This window comes from Papaver somniferum, chromosome 10, assembly GCF_003573695.1.
Source record: "Papaver somniferum cultivar HN1 chromosome 10, ASM357369v1, whole genome shotgun sequence".
NCBI lineage: Eukaryota > Viridiplantae > Streptophyta > Magnoliopsida > Ranunculales > Papaveraceae > Papaver > Papaver somniferum.
Window position 1 is genome coordinate 150280992 of NC_039367.1, and position 15357 is coordinate 150296348.

General features: G+C 35.3%; 1 protein-coding gene across 1 annotated transcript; it reads right to left on the minus strand.

Moving 5' to 3' along the window:
- Positions 1–9776: 9776 nt before the first annotated feature.
- On the minus strand, positions 9777–14880 carry LOC113316522 (SNF2 domain-containing protein CLASSY 3-like). Its single transcript, XM_026564683.1, has 8 exons — positions 14538–14880; positions 14165–14235; positions 13835–14071; positions 13345–13416; positions 13194–13229; positions 12817–13104; positions 12305–12463; positions 9777–11681 (listed from the first exon to the last, which is right to left on the minus strand). Exons 1-8 carry the CDS (start codon positions 14878–14880, stop codon positions 9777–9779), a joined length of 3111 nt encoding a protein of 1036 aa, XP_026420468.1.
- Positions 14881–15357: the final 477 nt, after the last annotated feature.

Here is a 15357-nt window from a genome sequence, read left to right on the forward strand (position 1 = left end):
CTGAGTGTGAATCTACCCAACACCTTTTACTGTCCTGCCAATTCACTCGAACAGTATGGTCTCTAATCCTCCCCAACCATATCCCTTGGAATCCACCACCATCAATTATCCACCTCGCTCAATCTTGGTCATTTAAAGACATTAATGGTCCGGCAAAGGAAATTTGGGACATGGTTCCGGCGGCTATTATATGGGCTATCTGGAATGAGCGAAACAACCGAATCTTTGAAGAAAAGTATCTTTCGGATTTTCAAATCAGTGTGGAGGTCAAAGCATTGATCTTGGCTTGGAGCTCTGCCTTCAAAAGGAATTTCAACTTCAGGCTTGATAAGTGCATACTTTCTTGGGAAAGCATGTTCCACTGACATCAATTTCTATTTGTTTTATCTTTCTACTTCCTGTATTAGGATTGTATCTCTTTTTGATTCTGTTTAACTCAAACTAGCTGTACTATCATTTTTTCTACTCTCCTTAATAAATTTCTCCTTTCACGATCAAAAAAAAAAATATATGTACCATCACTTCTAAGACATCCTTTGAGTATAAAATCCTAAATATTAGGATTTTTTTTTACCTCCAACCCATAAAGGTTTCTATTATTTCTTTACTTAATTGTAGGCATACAATTGGTTAATATCCTTTCCATTTTTATTTTTCAATAATTTTATTAATAATTAGGATAGGAAGATATCCTTTAAGTGAATGTCTAAAATTAGAGGTTCACCTAAAAGATGTCTAACGTTTTATTATCACATCGACTTCACATCAACGGATTGAAGATGATTTTTTTATAAATATGGTTGGGATCCTATATGGGTTATAATTTTTTCCTTCACACACATTCAACCCTTATGATTTGATCTTCCTTTTTTATAAAAGAAGAATTTATGATTTGATCTTCTTTGATTTCACAAGCCACCACCATGAAAGACCTTCCAAAGAGGTAGAAAATAATTTTTGGCATCTAGTTTTTTGGTTGACATATGACATTACGTTAAATTAATTTAATAACATGAAAGTTGGATGATGTTTTCACACTTAAAGAAAATACTAATTAAGTCATGCCTCAAGAAAATAAGTGTTACGTGCACCAACACTTACGATACTTATATGCTGACACTTCAACCAAAAATCCTAGCAAAGAGATTCAACTTGAGGAAAACACTAATATGCGTGAGACGAGTTATTCATCGGCAATACATCACACTTCTCACGACATATTCAACCTAGCGAAGGCTTTACTTGCGACTTCCTTCACTTTTCTCACTACTAGTGATCACAAATTACTGCCTGTTATTAGAGTTCCTGATAAAATTACCTAAAACTCCTTAATTAGCTATAAATTAGTTATTAAGGGTATTTAATACGCAACCTTAAACATACAAAACTTAACCAATTATATTACGTGAATACAATCACAATATTATTGTTAAACGCAGTAAAAAATGGATGGTAAAAAGAAATAATGAGAATTAAACTAACTAGCCAGTACGATTTTCATGTTTATAACTTATGACTACATCTCCAACATGTACAAACAGTTAAATTCAAATGTCCGCAGATAATTTTGTAGTTATCGATCCATTGTATTTTTCCATGGTGATTATTCATTAAACAATGTAAGAATATTAACATGTCACCAAGATGGTAGCGCTTTGGAACGGTGATTTCGATACCACTGAGATAAAAAAGAGTAATTTTGGTAATTTTCAAAAGGAACCCAATTTTTGATGATTGGTGTTGGAAGTTCTTAAGAAGTGTATATGTGTTTCTTAAATTTCATGAAAACTTACAATGGAAAGACATAATAATGCAATTAAAATATGTATGCACAAGCAAATCAGTACCTCATCGATAACCGATGATTTTCTTTTTCTCATTTCTTTTCTTTGTTTCTTGGCAGCGGTCTAGGGCTCGCGGGAGATGAACAATGCCATCAATTGTAAAATTTAACATTAAAGGAAGTTTGAATCACCAAAACTGCACGATGAATAAAAATATTTTTTGGTGTTATACGGTTGTTAAAGGTATGTTTAGTTTCTTTTAAAGCTTGGGTGCGCTTTTAATAACATAAACAAAGCTTAAGTGTACTGTCCAATTAATGATTTTAGGAATCTAATCGCAATTTAAATTTATCTAAAAATAAAGTTTTCCGGTGAAGATTTTTATACCATACATGATGTTCATCACCAAATTGGGTTAGCATTTTTAATCTTTTAGTTTCCACCAATCTCTCGCTCAATTACTATTTTTGTTCATATATCGCCATATCAAAGTTTTGGTAATAAGATGTCTACTCTTGTTCACATATCGCCATATCAAAGTTATAATAAGATGTCTGACACAATTTTGTTCCTCTATTTAAACATTTTCAAAAATAAACATACACAAGTTAGATATTAAATGCTTACTAGTTTACTTTCACTCTTAATCATGATTTATTTAATTATTTGACATGAAAACTTCATGCCCAAAAGGAAACGATAGAATTTTATGTCCACAATAAAAATATGAATCGGATGAGAGGAAAAAAAACAACAATGCTTATTTCTGACTGATTTTCTAAGGTGTTAATGGAAGTAAAATCAGGTTACTATCCTAGTCATGGAATCATGAGTAAGCTTATTATTTGACCCCGGTGAAATAAGAAGAAAACGCCTGGCAGAATAAGATAATCACGCCTTACTCACAAACTTATTGGTGTGTTATCAAAAGGATATTAAATTTTAAAATGCATAAGATATTCAGAATCTCAGACTAGAGAGTATACAAATAGAAAAGAGCAATACAAGCTACTAGTGAGAGTAAGTTTGATGTGTCTGGCAACTTGTTGTTATTATTACTCACCATATTCGGAATCACATCAGTTCTCCCTAATATGCTGCATGCCTTGCTGCATACCAAGACAGTGAACTAGAGGTATAAATTGGATCGGGCCTGCATGTTTATGGCACAATATAACACTTTAAAAATCGAACATAACACGACACAACACGTGACCTTGCACAACACGTTAGCTTAATGTGATGTTCTGTGCCAGACAAATAGGCACATCAACACGGAATATCACGTGGCACATGTAAGCACGCGACACGACATAGCACGACACGCGAAGAAAGCACGCTATATCATGCATAAAATACTACAAAATACATCACATTTCATACGTATTTCACACAAAAAAAATCTTCATTTTAGTCGGTTATTGACATTTTATTTTCGTTATGGTGGTTTATTTCTATAATAGTACATATACTAACTAAAATATCTAAAAAATATTTATTTTGAACAATATAAAATAAGTGGGCAAGCACAACACATCACGACACAACACGTTTATTTTCATGGCACAACACAACACGTCATTTAATTAGCACGACATATCACAACACGTCTGAATCTCTGACACAGCATGCATCATGCACGTGACTTCGTGGGTTGGGATGTGCCAGACCGGCATGTTTTACACCTCTAAAATGAACATTTGTATGAAACCAATTTATATATTTTTTCGAACCAATATTTATCCAGTATTGTACTAAAATTCTTTGCATCATGAAGGGGACAGAAGTACATTCTTTAGCGCAATTATGAATAGTTTTCCCTTTCTTTGAAACATTAAGTTGGCCGCTGATAACTTATAAAATTTGGCACAACGAAGTACCCGTTCTTTTATTTGAACTCTTGATTTTGGGTCACAAAAGAAGCTTGCATTTAGTTGCATCAAATTTAATATTTTTCATGAAGACACATTAAATTTATGTTGAGATTATTAGTGTCTGGACAATCTAAGATCATGCGGTTTATAATCCTTAAGGCCACTCCACTCACTGCCAATTCGTTTTGAGTTGGAAGCTCAAGTGCTAGCATGATATCGAGTCATTTGGCCGTACCTTTACTCTGCGTCACCCGATTTATTATTTACGTGCTAGACTCTACGAGGCTATACGTGAGGGGGCGTGTTGAGATTATTAATCCCACATTGTCTGGGTAATCTAAAATCTTACGATTTACAATCCTTAAGGCCACTCCACTCGTTGCCAATTGATTTTGAGTTGAAAGCCCAAGTGCTAGAAATTTATGATAGTAATTGATTTCAGAGTGCATCATCTAATGTGACATTTTGAATGTGAAAATGCTAAATTGTTATGAGGAAAAGAATGTGACCTTTTAAATGTGAAAATGCTAAATTGTTGTGAGGAAAAGAAACATAAAACGTAAATAAGTAGAAATATTGCTCTGAGGAAAAGAAACACAAAACGCAAATAAGTAGAAAATGGAGAAGGATATCTGGTTATAAACCTCTCTCCTTAATGTCTCGGGTATTGCGTAATGTATCCTACTCTTTTTTGAAGCATATCCAAGCCGCCAAGTTAGAAGATGTTTGGTGAAGCTTATACTATCAGCTTCAAACTTCCCAATTTTTTTTTGCAGTATTATACTCCCTCCGTTCTTTTTTAATAGGATGGTTTCCTAAAATAAATATTTCAAAAAAATAGGCTTGTTTCCTAAATGGAAAGTCAAATGTTACTTTAGTTTTCTGGGACCATTTTTCTCTTCACAAAATTGGTTAAAAAGACCAAAATCAACAATTCCTGGGTGAAATGGACAGTTAGATTTTGATACTGTTTAAATGGACAAAAATGTAAAAATAGGCAGGATGTAACCAGTTTCATCGTGCCCATTTTCAAATATTTTTTTCTTATTTTTAATTTACACAGGATGTATCCAGTTTCATCCTTGCTATTTTTTAAATTTAAGATAGGATGAAACCAGTTTCATCGTTACTATTTTTTTTTTTTGGCCATTTCACCCAAACTATTTTTTACTCGTCCATTTGAACCGTGATTTAAAAATATTTGGACAAATGACCCATTTTCCGTTTTCTCTTAACTTCTTTTGATGACAAGTGTCATGTGAACCATTTCTCTATACTTCTATTGCTGACAAGTGTTATGGGGACCATTTCACTTCACTTCTTTTATTGACAAGTACCATGAGGACCACTTTTAATGATTAGTTCTCTTAATTTTCCTTAATTTTCTCTAAAAACAAAACCAACCTATTAAAAAGGAATGGATGGAGTAATTATTTTTCAGTTTACTCTAACATCTTAAAATGTGACGAAATTATTGTGACAAAGACTGCAACAATAAGCTTTATTTTGTTTCCCCTTAAACTATCTAAAATTTGAGTTATGTGAATAAAAGTTTCCATCGCTACGTTTTATACATATGCTAGGTGAAATGGTGACGCACTTATTTTACATGTTCCATTTGTCCTTTTAGTATTGGACCGTTTTCATGAATCATTAGGATTTTGGAACACACATGAGTCTCGATAATCAATTACAGGCCACCATTTGTTTATTTAGGGCGTGCTCACGAACTATCCATATTTTGATCTCCATAACAGTTAGAAATGAAGCAATTTCATAATAGAACTTCACCTCCTGTTAACATCAGTTTGAAGATCGCAACTTAAATGTTACAATCGGAGAGAAACGTATGATAAACTCAAACGGCGCAAAACAGTTTCCGAGCACAACCAAGAACGTGTATACACTAACTAAATGACCAACTAGGTTTAACGAAATTTTTTTCTATCATTTTGTTTCCTTCTCTCTAAATGACTAACCAAGGCTAGCTCTTATGGATGTTCACCACCATTCCCTATTTTCATCCAGCATGGGCAATCATTTTTAACCAGGTCTTATGGACATTCCACATTTTTTTTATGTCAGAATGTTCATTATGCACTTTTTGAAAATTTGATAGGAACAAAATTAAGCGTTGCGAAAGTGGGACCATATCTACTCCCTTCGTTCCAAATTAGATGAGTTAGTTTGTTTTAAATTATCTCATAAATAGATGAGCTATCTCTCTAATAAAGGAGATATTTCTAAAACTATTCTTTAAAATGATTATAAGAAATATGTATAATTTGATAGCCATTATATATTCGTTATGCAGGTGTTTTAAAATGTTTTTTAACGGTATAATAATGTTTACGAAAAACTGTGGTATAGTTTAAGAGATAAATCATTTCTAAATTTTACTAATTATTATCTATAAGGATATAATTATAAAAAATACTTAGACATATTCACATTTCTCCTTGTCTTAAGAATTATGCAAACTACAACTAACTCATGTAATTCGGTACTAAGAGTGTATTATACACGTGACCATGAAAATAAAGAGGCATGATGAATATAGAACCTCTCGGTGAACCAGTACTTTTTTCCATGCTTTTTCCACTCCATGTCAGCTTTTAAATTTACATTAGAGCTATAGCTTAAGGGAAGGGAAGATGAACAATGCCATTAAAGGTGTAAATTGGGTTATGCCAGCACGAGCATAGCCCAACCCAGCATGCTAAAATCTGAGCCCAGCTCAGCCCAGGACGGCCTAGCACGTTAGCTTCGTGGGTTGTGCTGGGTTAGCCTAATCGGCACAGTAGTACAGCACATCACGCGGCACAGATAAGCATGTGGCCCAGCCTAGCACAGCACGTTAACAAAGCACGTCATAGCATGCACATGTACATCATATAACAAGGCATAATACATCACATTTTGTGTATATTTCACAAAAGAATCACTATTCTAGCTAATTTTTGACATTTCATGCTGACTTATTTTTATAACAACACACATAATACCTTAATATTTGAAAAATATATTTCAATATCATTGTTATAATGTCGTTACCTATATTTGACTAGAACATTAATTTACATGACAAAGATCCAATTTTATATTTGATGGGATATTTCTCTTTATTGAATAAATTTATTAATTTATTTGAACAAGTATGTCATACCGCACACATGGAAAGACTATACTTTAAATGCTTTGTTAATTTATTTGAACATCCAAAGCTCGAATGAATATATAACCGGAATCCGCAACTCCTTTCAAGGAGAAAACATAAATTTGATATCAATGATATGAGGGAAACCTCTTTTTTTTTTTCAAAAAAGAAAGAGAGAATAAACTTGTTAATTTTACTTAAAATAATTTCAAATTATATGTTGTTTATTTAAATCCTCGTGATAATGTCCGACTTAATGTATACATTATGTGATTTCAAATTGTTTATAACACGTGTGTCAGCACGGCACAACACACCACGTTTATTCGTGTGTTGTGCCCGTGGATTGTGTTGTGCCTAGCTTTTGACTAATAAAGCACAGCATGGCACACCACGTTTAAATCGTTGGCACAGCACAACACGACACATGGCACACGATTTCATGTGTCGGACTGTGTCCGACCGGCACGTTTTACACCTCTAAATGCCTTCATGTTTTGCTCTCGGACCATGTCAATAGCCAAAAAATCCATATAAACGTCATTTATTGATTTAAAAAAAATCCAAAACATGGTCATTTTATCAGGCTTCACCCGACTGGGTCCAACGAATCATAAAAAGCTATAGGAGTAAATTAATAGGCGGTTGTTGCACAAAAAATAAAAATAACGTTCTGTTAGAGTAACTACAATGGGCGAGTAAAACTATATATTTGGTCAAAAAAACGAGACATAGCGGGACAAATTATCGAGTAAAAGCTGGACCAAAACCAAATCCCAGACTATATTTGGTCTGCGACCAAGACCAAAACCATATATAGTCGAGCGAACGTATAAAGTGATCCTGTGATGGGGCGAACATATAAAGTGATCCTGTGATGGGACGGACATTATATGTGATCCACTAATGATGGGGCGGACATTATATGTGATCCTAAAAATGAGACGGACATTATATGTGATCCTGATCACCAAGCGAACATTATATGTGATCCTGATCAAATTACTCTTCCATCCTAATGTAACACCACAGACTAAATTCAAATTTGGTCGTTTTTTTCCGTCTTTGGTCTTTGGTTTTGATCGCACCATTACAGTTGCTCGTACACAATTAGATTTTTTTTTGTGAGAAAAGGTGATATGCACTATTAGATTTAGAGGTATGACTTAGGAGTCTCATTGTGGTTCAATTGGTTTAAGGGACATATTCATCTATTTATCAATGGTATACTATTCGTAGAACAATAACTTTGCGGTCTTCTTGGATTCACTTAATTTGGGGTTTCTACGATGCACTCTAGTCGGGATATAAAATTTCTTTATGAAACATACCCCAGTTGATCGTCGCCAGATTAACCAAATATTTTAGTTCCCACCAATCTCTTGCTCAAATGGTAATTGTAATCTTGTTCGCATCGCTTGTTCATATTTAGCATTGTTCAAGACCATTGGGTAAGAAATTATCACTTCAAATGTTTTCCAGACAACAGAAGTAAACAAACAACAATACATAGCTCCAGTGTTTCCGTAATTTATAGAGTCTAAGGGGAAAACCCACTAACTGACCATTTAAGAAGCAGTTCGAACATGCATTTCCATTGTTATGGTTGTTAGAACATTTTTCTACCGTCGTGCATCTAGATGCATGCATATTCATCCGCCACCCATAAAACTAGATACTCACATTTTGATATTTGCCTAGTACACAGAGTTACACATGAAGATCGCCAGTGAGTGAATCGGAGGATTCAGTAATAAAAATACTATGGATGTAAAACTTTAATCGTTCGACTGCCAGATCATGTTTTTTCTTACTTTGGGCAATTGAGCTGGTGAGCTATATTGTATTATATTCATCGGAGAGAAAAATCTCATGTAGAGTAGCATTTAGCATCTTGGCAACGCAGGTAGTAAATCTCAAAAAAATAAAAAAAAATAAATAATAATAAACTTAACAAAGGCTCAATAAAAGATGGGCAAGCTCAATTTGTGATGGAAGGGCCCAGCTGTGAGACTCCACACTTATGCGCAGAGAAGAAATCAAGAAATGGGAATCTTGAAACTTGTCTAGCTCGAAATTCTCAAACTCACACCTTCATCTCTATAAGGGGAAACGCACTGCATTCTTATTTATTTGAAAAACATATATAAAAAGAGGGCTACAGAGATTACGAAGAAGAAGTAAAGATGATGAACTCTTACAATGGCGATGTTAGTGTCTGCAATGGCAATGTCACTGGATGATTCTAGGGAAGCTTCTTAGAGGAGAAAGAAGTTTGTTTAGTTTGTCTTCAAGGTATTCCTTTTTAAAACTTCTTACATGGATTTTTTTGGTTATAATAAGCAATTGAATAAAACAATAAGCAACAAACAACATACCCATTTTTTTTTACATGTAATTTTTTTTCCAATTTGGAACGAATCTCAAGATCCAAAAAATCCATCTCAAACTTCAACAAGTGAACCAACTAATTTTCGGAGTACGTCTAAAATCCTAATATTCTCTTCATTTTCCAGGATTCTCACCCTATAGGCACCAGTTAGTGATATATAGGTTGTTTCTACATAAAAATTCCTTCTCCAGGGACTTAGAACCGCATGAACAAGAAGCCAAAAAGTATGACCAAACCAAGAGGGGATATGGTATGGGCAGTTAAGTGATTTACCAACAAATGACCCACAGATTTCCCAAATCAAAATAAGCTACAAGGATAGAGATAGCTAGCATCATCTGAATACATACATGTTACATATCTAGATATACAAAAAATCTGCAAGAGTGTCCTGTAACCAAAAAGTAACTTCTATGTGCTAGTAACTGCAGTACTGACAAGCTAGAAAACAAAACGATACTATATCAAAAAGTCAATATTAAACTTGTTAGAAACATGGTGAATCTGTTAACAACCAACAGTAGCAAACCACATACCATTTCATATCATGTCCGAGTTGATGGTGCACCTCACAATGTCTCAAGCAGGGTCGACTCTCTTGGTATTATCTTGTCGAACATGTCCTTAAACTTCTTATTTTGCATCATTGATTGTAGAATTTCATCTGAGTATTTGGAGGATCGGTTGTCCGGGTTTCCAATCTTCCCATGCTCCATGGAGAAGACCAACTGAGACAAGTGATCTTTTCGAGTTTGTACACGGAACTTATCTTCTTCCGGTGTCCTTGAAGCAATGAGATGATAAGTATATACAACCTTTTTCTGGCCCAACCTATGTGCTCTGCTTATAGCTTGCTTGTATACTGATGGGTTCCAGACAACATCTAGCAGAACAATTCTTGAAGCACCGGTAAGACATATACCCTCTCCACAAGCCTTCAAGGATGCAAGCATTACCTTAGCTCGACTATTGGGATCATTGAATCGATGAATCAGCGACTGTCTTTTATTAACATCAAGTGTCCCTTCCATCCTAAGTATCTCTTCCCCCATTCTCCAACCCAAAGCAGAGCAGAGATGATCACAAACAAGGGAATTAGGATCAAGGTATTGACTGAATACCAGAACTTTCTCATTCATAGCTTCACTGAGCCTTATGAGTTGCATAAGAAATTTTGTTTTGGCTCCTTCATTGTAATTCAGCCGGAAGCCTTCGTCTTTGATCTGCTGATTTTCATCAATGAGTTTAGTCACAAAGGAGTTTACCTGTCCTGATTGTTTCGCCACACTGCACCTAGTCAACAAGGAGGGATGAACAGAAACTATTGCTACTGCATGGTCAAATTCAAATGAATTGTTTATGCCTTCTCGAACTTTTTTGAGAAATTTCCTCTGCAAAGGCGATGGATGCAAGACAACTACACATTCTCTCAATCCAGGAAGTTTTTTCTGCAATATGCTTCCTTTGTGAATATGCACAAAAGGCTTCATCATTTTCTGTATCTTTTCCAGCTGTTGATCGTCAGAGCTTCTTCCGATAGAACTGGTTAAAGAAACCCAATTCCCTCTTGATAGTGCTCCACAATTTTTATCTCTTTCGTTCGAGATTGTATCAGCAAATTTTGGCCTTACCAACCACAATGTGGTGTAAAGCTCATCAAAATTATTCTGAAAAAGAGTGCCTGAAAGAATTATGCGCCGTTCCGTTTTAACATTCTTCAAACACTTGTAAATTTTGCTGTTTTTGTTCCTGGGGGTATGTCCTTCATCGAGAATTATTAAATTTGGCCTTTCAAGTATAATCTTCCTGATCTTTGCCTTAAAACCAAGAATCTCTTCATTGTTTCCCCCAAGTTCTTCTGCAGCAAGTTTTTCAAATAGTCGATAGCTAACTGCTAAGATACTGTTCCCTTGACTCCAAGAAACAATCTTTGCAAGACGATTCCACCAAATGCTTCTTTCTTTCTGAGCCAATTTTTGAGCTGCACAGTCTTCCTTACCTGAGAGTTTCCCAGAACTAAGATTGTGAAAAGAAATGTCCACCTTCCATTTTTTAAATTCTTCCTCCCATGTAAGAAGCATGTTGCTTGGGGCAATAAGAAGGGGTCTGCAACACTTGAATGTGTCCATGAACGTTCGGAGGAAGGCAATAGTCAGCAAAGTCTTCCCAGTTCCAGGGGCATGAGAAATAATACATCCACCAACATCGTCAGAAGCATTCATGTTTTTCACATCAAGTGCAATTCCTCCGGCTAAGTTTCTCCACAAAAACTCAAAACCTTCTATCTGATGAGGATACAGATTTCCTCTTATCCAAGGGAACTTATCCAACTTATCCCAAACTGTTCCTGTACCACGCAGATCTGAACCCTGATTACCACCTGTTCCGTGATGCAGAAAGCTATCGATCATAGGGAAATGCTCATCATCAACAGACATTCTCCTGCTCAGTCTTCCTCTAGCACCTGATGTGCCCTTTAACATGCAAAAAATAAAAAAAAATTACAACTGAAAGTTAGTTGTTGATTGATAAAGATAAACCCTAAAGAAATCAATATGGAATGAGCTTGTCTGTGACAAGAGAGTGTTCGGACGCAAGTAGATATATATACAAGCGTTTCAGTAATGAAACAAACATTACCAGGAAAATAGTGAACTCTAATTGCCATGTACAACGCAAAAGACTACTCCACTATTTGCAGAAAATAGCCAACCATACTTATATTCAACTGTGTAGAACTCCATAAAGGCAGTGTTATGGAACATAAATGTAATACAAACAAACTTAACTAAATACCAACACTCGTGGCTTATATTCTGGTTTCCAGATTCTTAGGTTGAATGAACGCCTTACTATACATTGGTAGAATATTGGTAGTGCACAACAATACTAGATTGTTACCCATCTTGCATAAATTTCACTTTAGTTACTAGGTCACTTTGTTCTAACTTCTCTAAAAGCTCTCAAAAGAAAAATTTACGAAATTTTCTATTACTTGATAGAACTTTTGTTGCAGAAGATATATTTTCTTCCAGTGTTGTGTCTAATATCATATTATACAATTAAAAATATACAGATTTTAGTGACAGCAACTTACAAAGGCTGGCAATATAAATTTAATGTCCAACTTCACGTAATAGCAAAACATGCATCTAATCCCGATTTCTTCGTCGATAATGAATTCATGGTTCCCTAAACCGCAGGAAGTATGCGGGTCAGTTTCAGCTTGTTGCTCATTATCTTCTATGGTAGCAGCCTGCACAGAATGATTAGCATAAGTAAAATGTTGTAAACCAAGTAAAATAAGAAATGACATTCTATGGCAGTTTAGCCTCTGAGGCTGAGCCAAAAGAAATGCTATTCTTTTATCACTACATAGACAAAAATATTTTGAAATCAATTTGGTCATGCCCACAAAATAACATTGGTTTTACCATAAGAAGTTCTCTGGCATGGCTGATATTCAGAATATTATCCACTAATTATGGCAGTTTAGGTTGAGCATAGATATAAGAACGGCAATCAAAATATACGCTAAAATTTGAACTCAAGAATATGTGATTGTCTTAGAAGCTTCTCAGATAATTACGAACTTACTGTGGAAGGAGCATAGGTACCATCCTCGGAAGATCTGAGCGCAAATTCAAACTCATCCCAAAGCCGATCCATTTCTTTCTCATAATCTGACTTCTCCTTGGGCACAGATTTCTCAACACCATAAGAGAATTTGTATTGGATCAATGTTTCGGCAGGATCAGTTTCTTTTTTACCAGCCTCGCCTTTTCCCCAAATTGTATTCAGAAAGAGATTCAAAAGGGAATTGTTCTTTGAAGCTTGTGTACACTTCCAGCTCATACCTTTCTTGGATGGTAACCCACCTTTAAGAATTGAGGATAACTGTTAAAAAAAGTGGAATCCAAGTTAATAAACAAGAGTTGGCATATTATCGAAAAACAAAATGCAGAAACATGATACCAAACACCAACCTGTGGAGCAATACCCACGCCTATCTCTTCAAGAAACTATAAAAATCCAGAGCAAGATAAGAACAATGTGGAATGAATGAGAGACCAACAAATGAAAGACATCGAGATGATCAATTGAGCATACTAACAAATGATATGGTCAAAAATTCACCTGGTTAGTGATCTCTTCTGTTTCCTCTTCCGCCTCATCTTTGTCTGAGCTAGATTCTGACACCATCTCCATCTGCATTGATATTTTTACAAATGATTAGCACCCGAAAATAAAGCTACAACAATTTGGAACAGAGACCTACTTAATAATCAGAATTATATACACCCAGCAAACAAGAACTTGGCGGAGTTTCGCACAACTGGTTTGGCTTTTCCACATTTCTCAATAAATCTTTTTTTTTCCTCTTTCTCTATAAACTAATCAATATTCAATGGGACACTAAATGATCTGATTACTCAAAGCACAAAGCAAAGCATGTCCTTTTTCAACAAAGCATGACTTTTTTGAGCTTCAAATCTCGTTACAAGACTTCACTAAGCCACGTCTACTTCTATAAGATATTAGACCTGGCCAAGCTACATGTGATTGTTCAAGAGAGTAAGCCAATATATGAATGATAAGAAATTAAAAACAGCATTGTGAATCTTACTGCAGGCATCTTGTAAACTGAAGACTGCTTCTTAAACTCCTTAACAACCTTAGCTCTCTTTCGCTTGTATCCTTTCGCCCTAATCTCCTCCTCCTCCTCGTCCTCGTCCTCCTTATCCACATCAATGAAAACTCGTTCCTTTTCAACTTGAATATTGTCATTAGTAGCCCATTTTTCCGGAAGAGCAACACCATCATCAGTATCTTCACCATATTGACCTTTAGGATCTGAGGAAAACTGTTGAAATAATTGGAAGCTTCAAGTTAATTAAAGAGTTGGCATATCGAATAGCCGAAAAAGAAACTGCAAGAGCACCAAAAATACACCAACCTTTGAAGCTATATCTGCCAAAACTTTGTAAATAACCTGCAATATAAATCCGTAGGAACGTAAGAAGGTGGCTGATTGTCACAAATTAAAAGCCAACAACTGAAATTTGGAGAAATAACAAAAAGATGCAATTAGAAATGGTTAGTATTCCTAACCTGGTTCGTTAACTCTTCGATTTCCTTTTCCGTCTTGTCTTTCTGTCTCTTCAAGCCATTTCTCCTTCCATCCTCCTCCTCCTCCTCCTCTTCTTCTTCATCATCATCATCCTCCTCTTCTTCTTCATCTTCATCATCATCATCATCATCATCATCCTCTTCTTCTTCATCTTCATCTTCATCTTCATCATCATCCGAAACAACCACCACTTTCTTACGTTTCCCTAATCTATCCTCTTTTCTCATTTGTACAATGTCTTTTTGTGCACCCTTACCATCACGACTAGTAGCAGACCTCCCACCACCACCGTCACCTCCTAATTTTTTATTGTTGTTGGTACGAAAATCCTTTCCTCCCCTACTACTAGGACTAGGAATAGCAGTAGCAGAACTCACACCACCTTCCAAGCCATTATCCTTTTTCTTTTTGTTACCATTAGTACTAGTACCATTTGCTCTATTTTTTCTCTTAATAATCTCTGCATGCACTTGTTTGTAGTATATGGCTTCTTTAGACCGTGTTCTCTTCGCTATTGGCGTAGACTTGGAGAAGTAATCCATCGGATACCTGAGTATCACAAAACCAAATTTCTTCACAACTCAGGACAGCAAATGTGATCAAAAAAATTTAATAGACAGTTAAAAATCATGATTAAAATCAAATTTCTCCAAAAAGCCACTTCACATTCACTCCCAAACCGGTATAAATCCAATCTCCACAGAGATTTTAAAAAAAATATATATCAAAATTTTTCCATAAACATGCAAGGTAAAGAGTGAGAAAGATATACCTTAAATTTTCCGGCGGATGATTTTCCGGTAAGCAGTCTCTTAAAGAGGCAATTTAGTATGAATGACAGAGATCAATTAAGGAAATTTCTCTTTTTATTTGCCAAGTAATGGGTAGAAAAGAGACTGAAAGGGCGCCAATGAGAAACTTGGGGGTGATTAATCAGATTCTATATATTGGCCTCCGTTATGTTCAATAAATGACGAAACGGTCCATATCTTCTCACCTGTTTTTATCCAAAATTCCAA

Excerpts from the sequence above, each read along its gene's own strand:
- LOC113316522 (XM_026564683.1), bottom strand. The coding sequence starts at position 14,880 with ATGGATTACTTCTCCAAGTCTACGCCAATAGCGAAGAGAACACGGTCT. Across the intron at positions 14,072-14,164 it reads TGGCAGATATAGCTTCAAAG|TTTTCCTCAGATCCTAAAGG; the intron begins GTTGGTGTATTT and ends TTATTTCAACAG. Across the intron at positions 12,464-12,816 it reads CTTCCGAGGATGGTACCTAT|GCTGCTACCATAGAAGATAA; the intron begins GCTCCTTCCACA and ends CATTCTGTGCAG.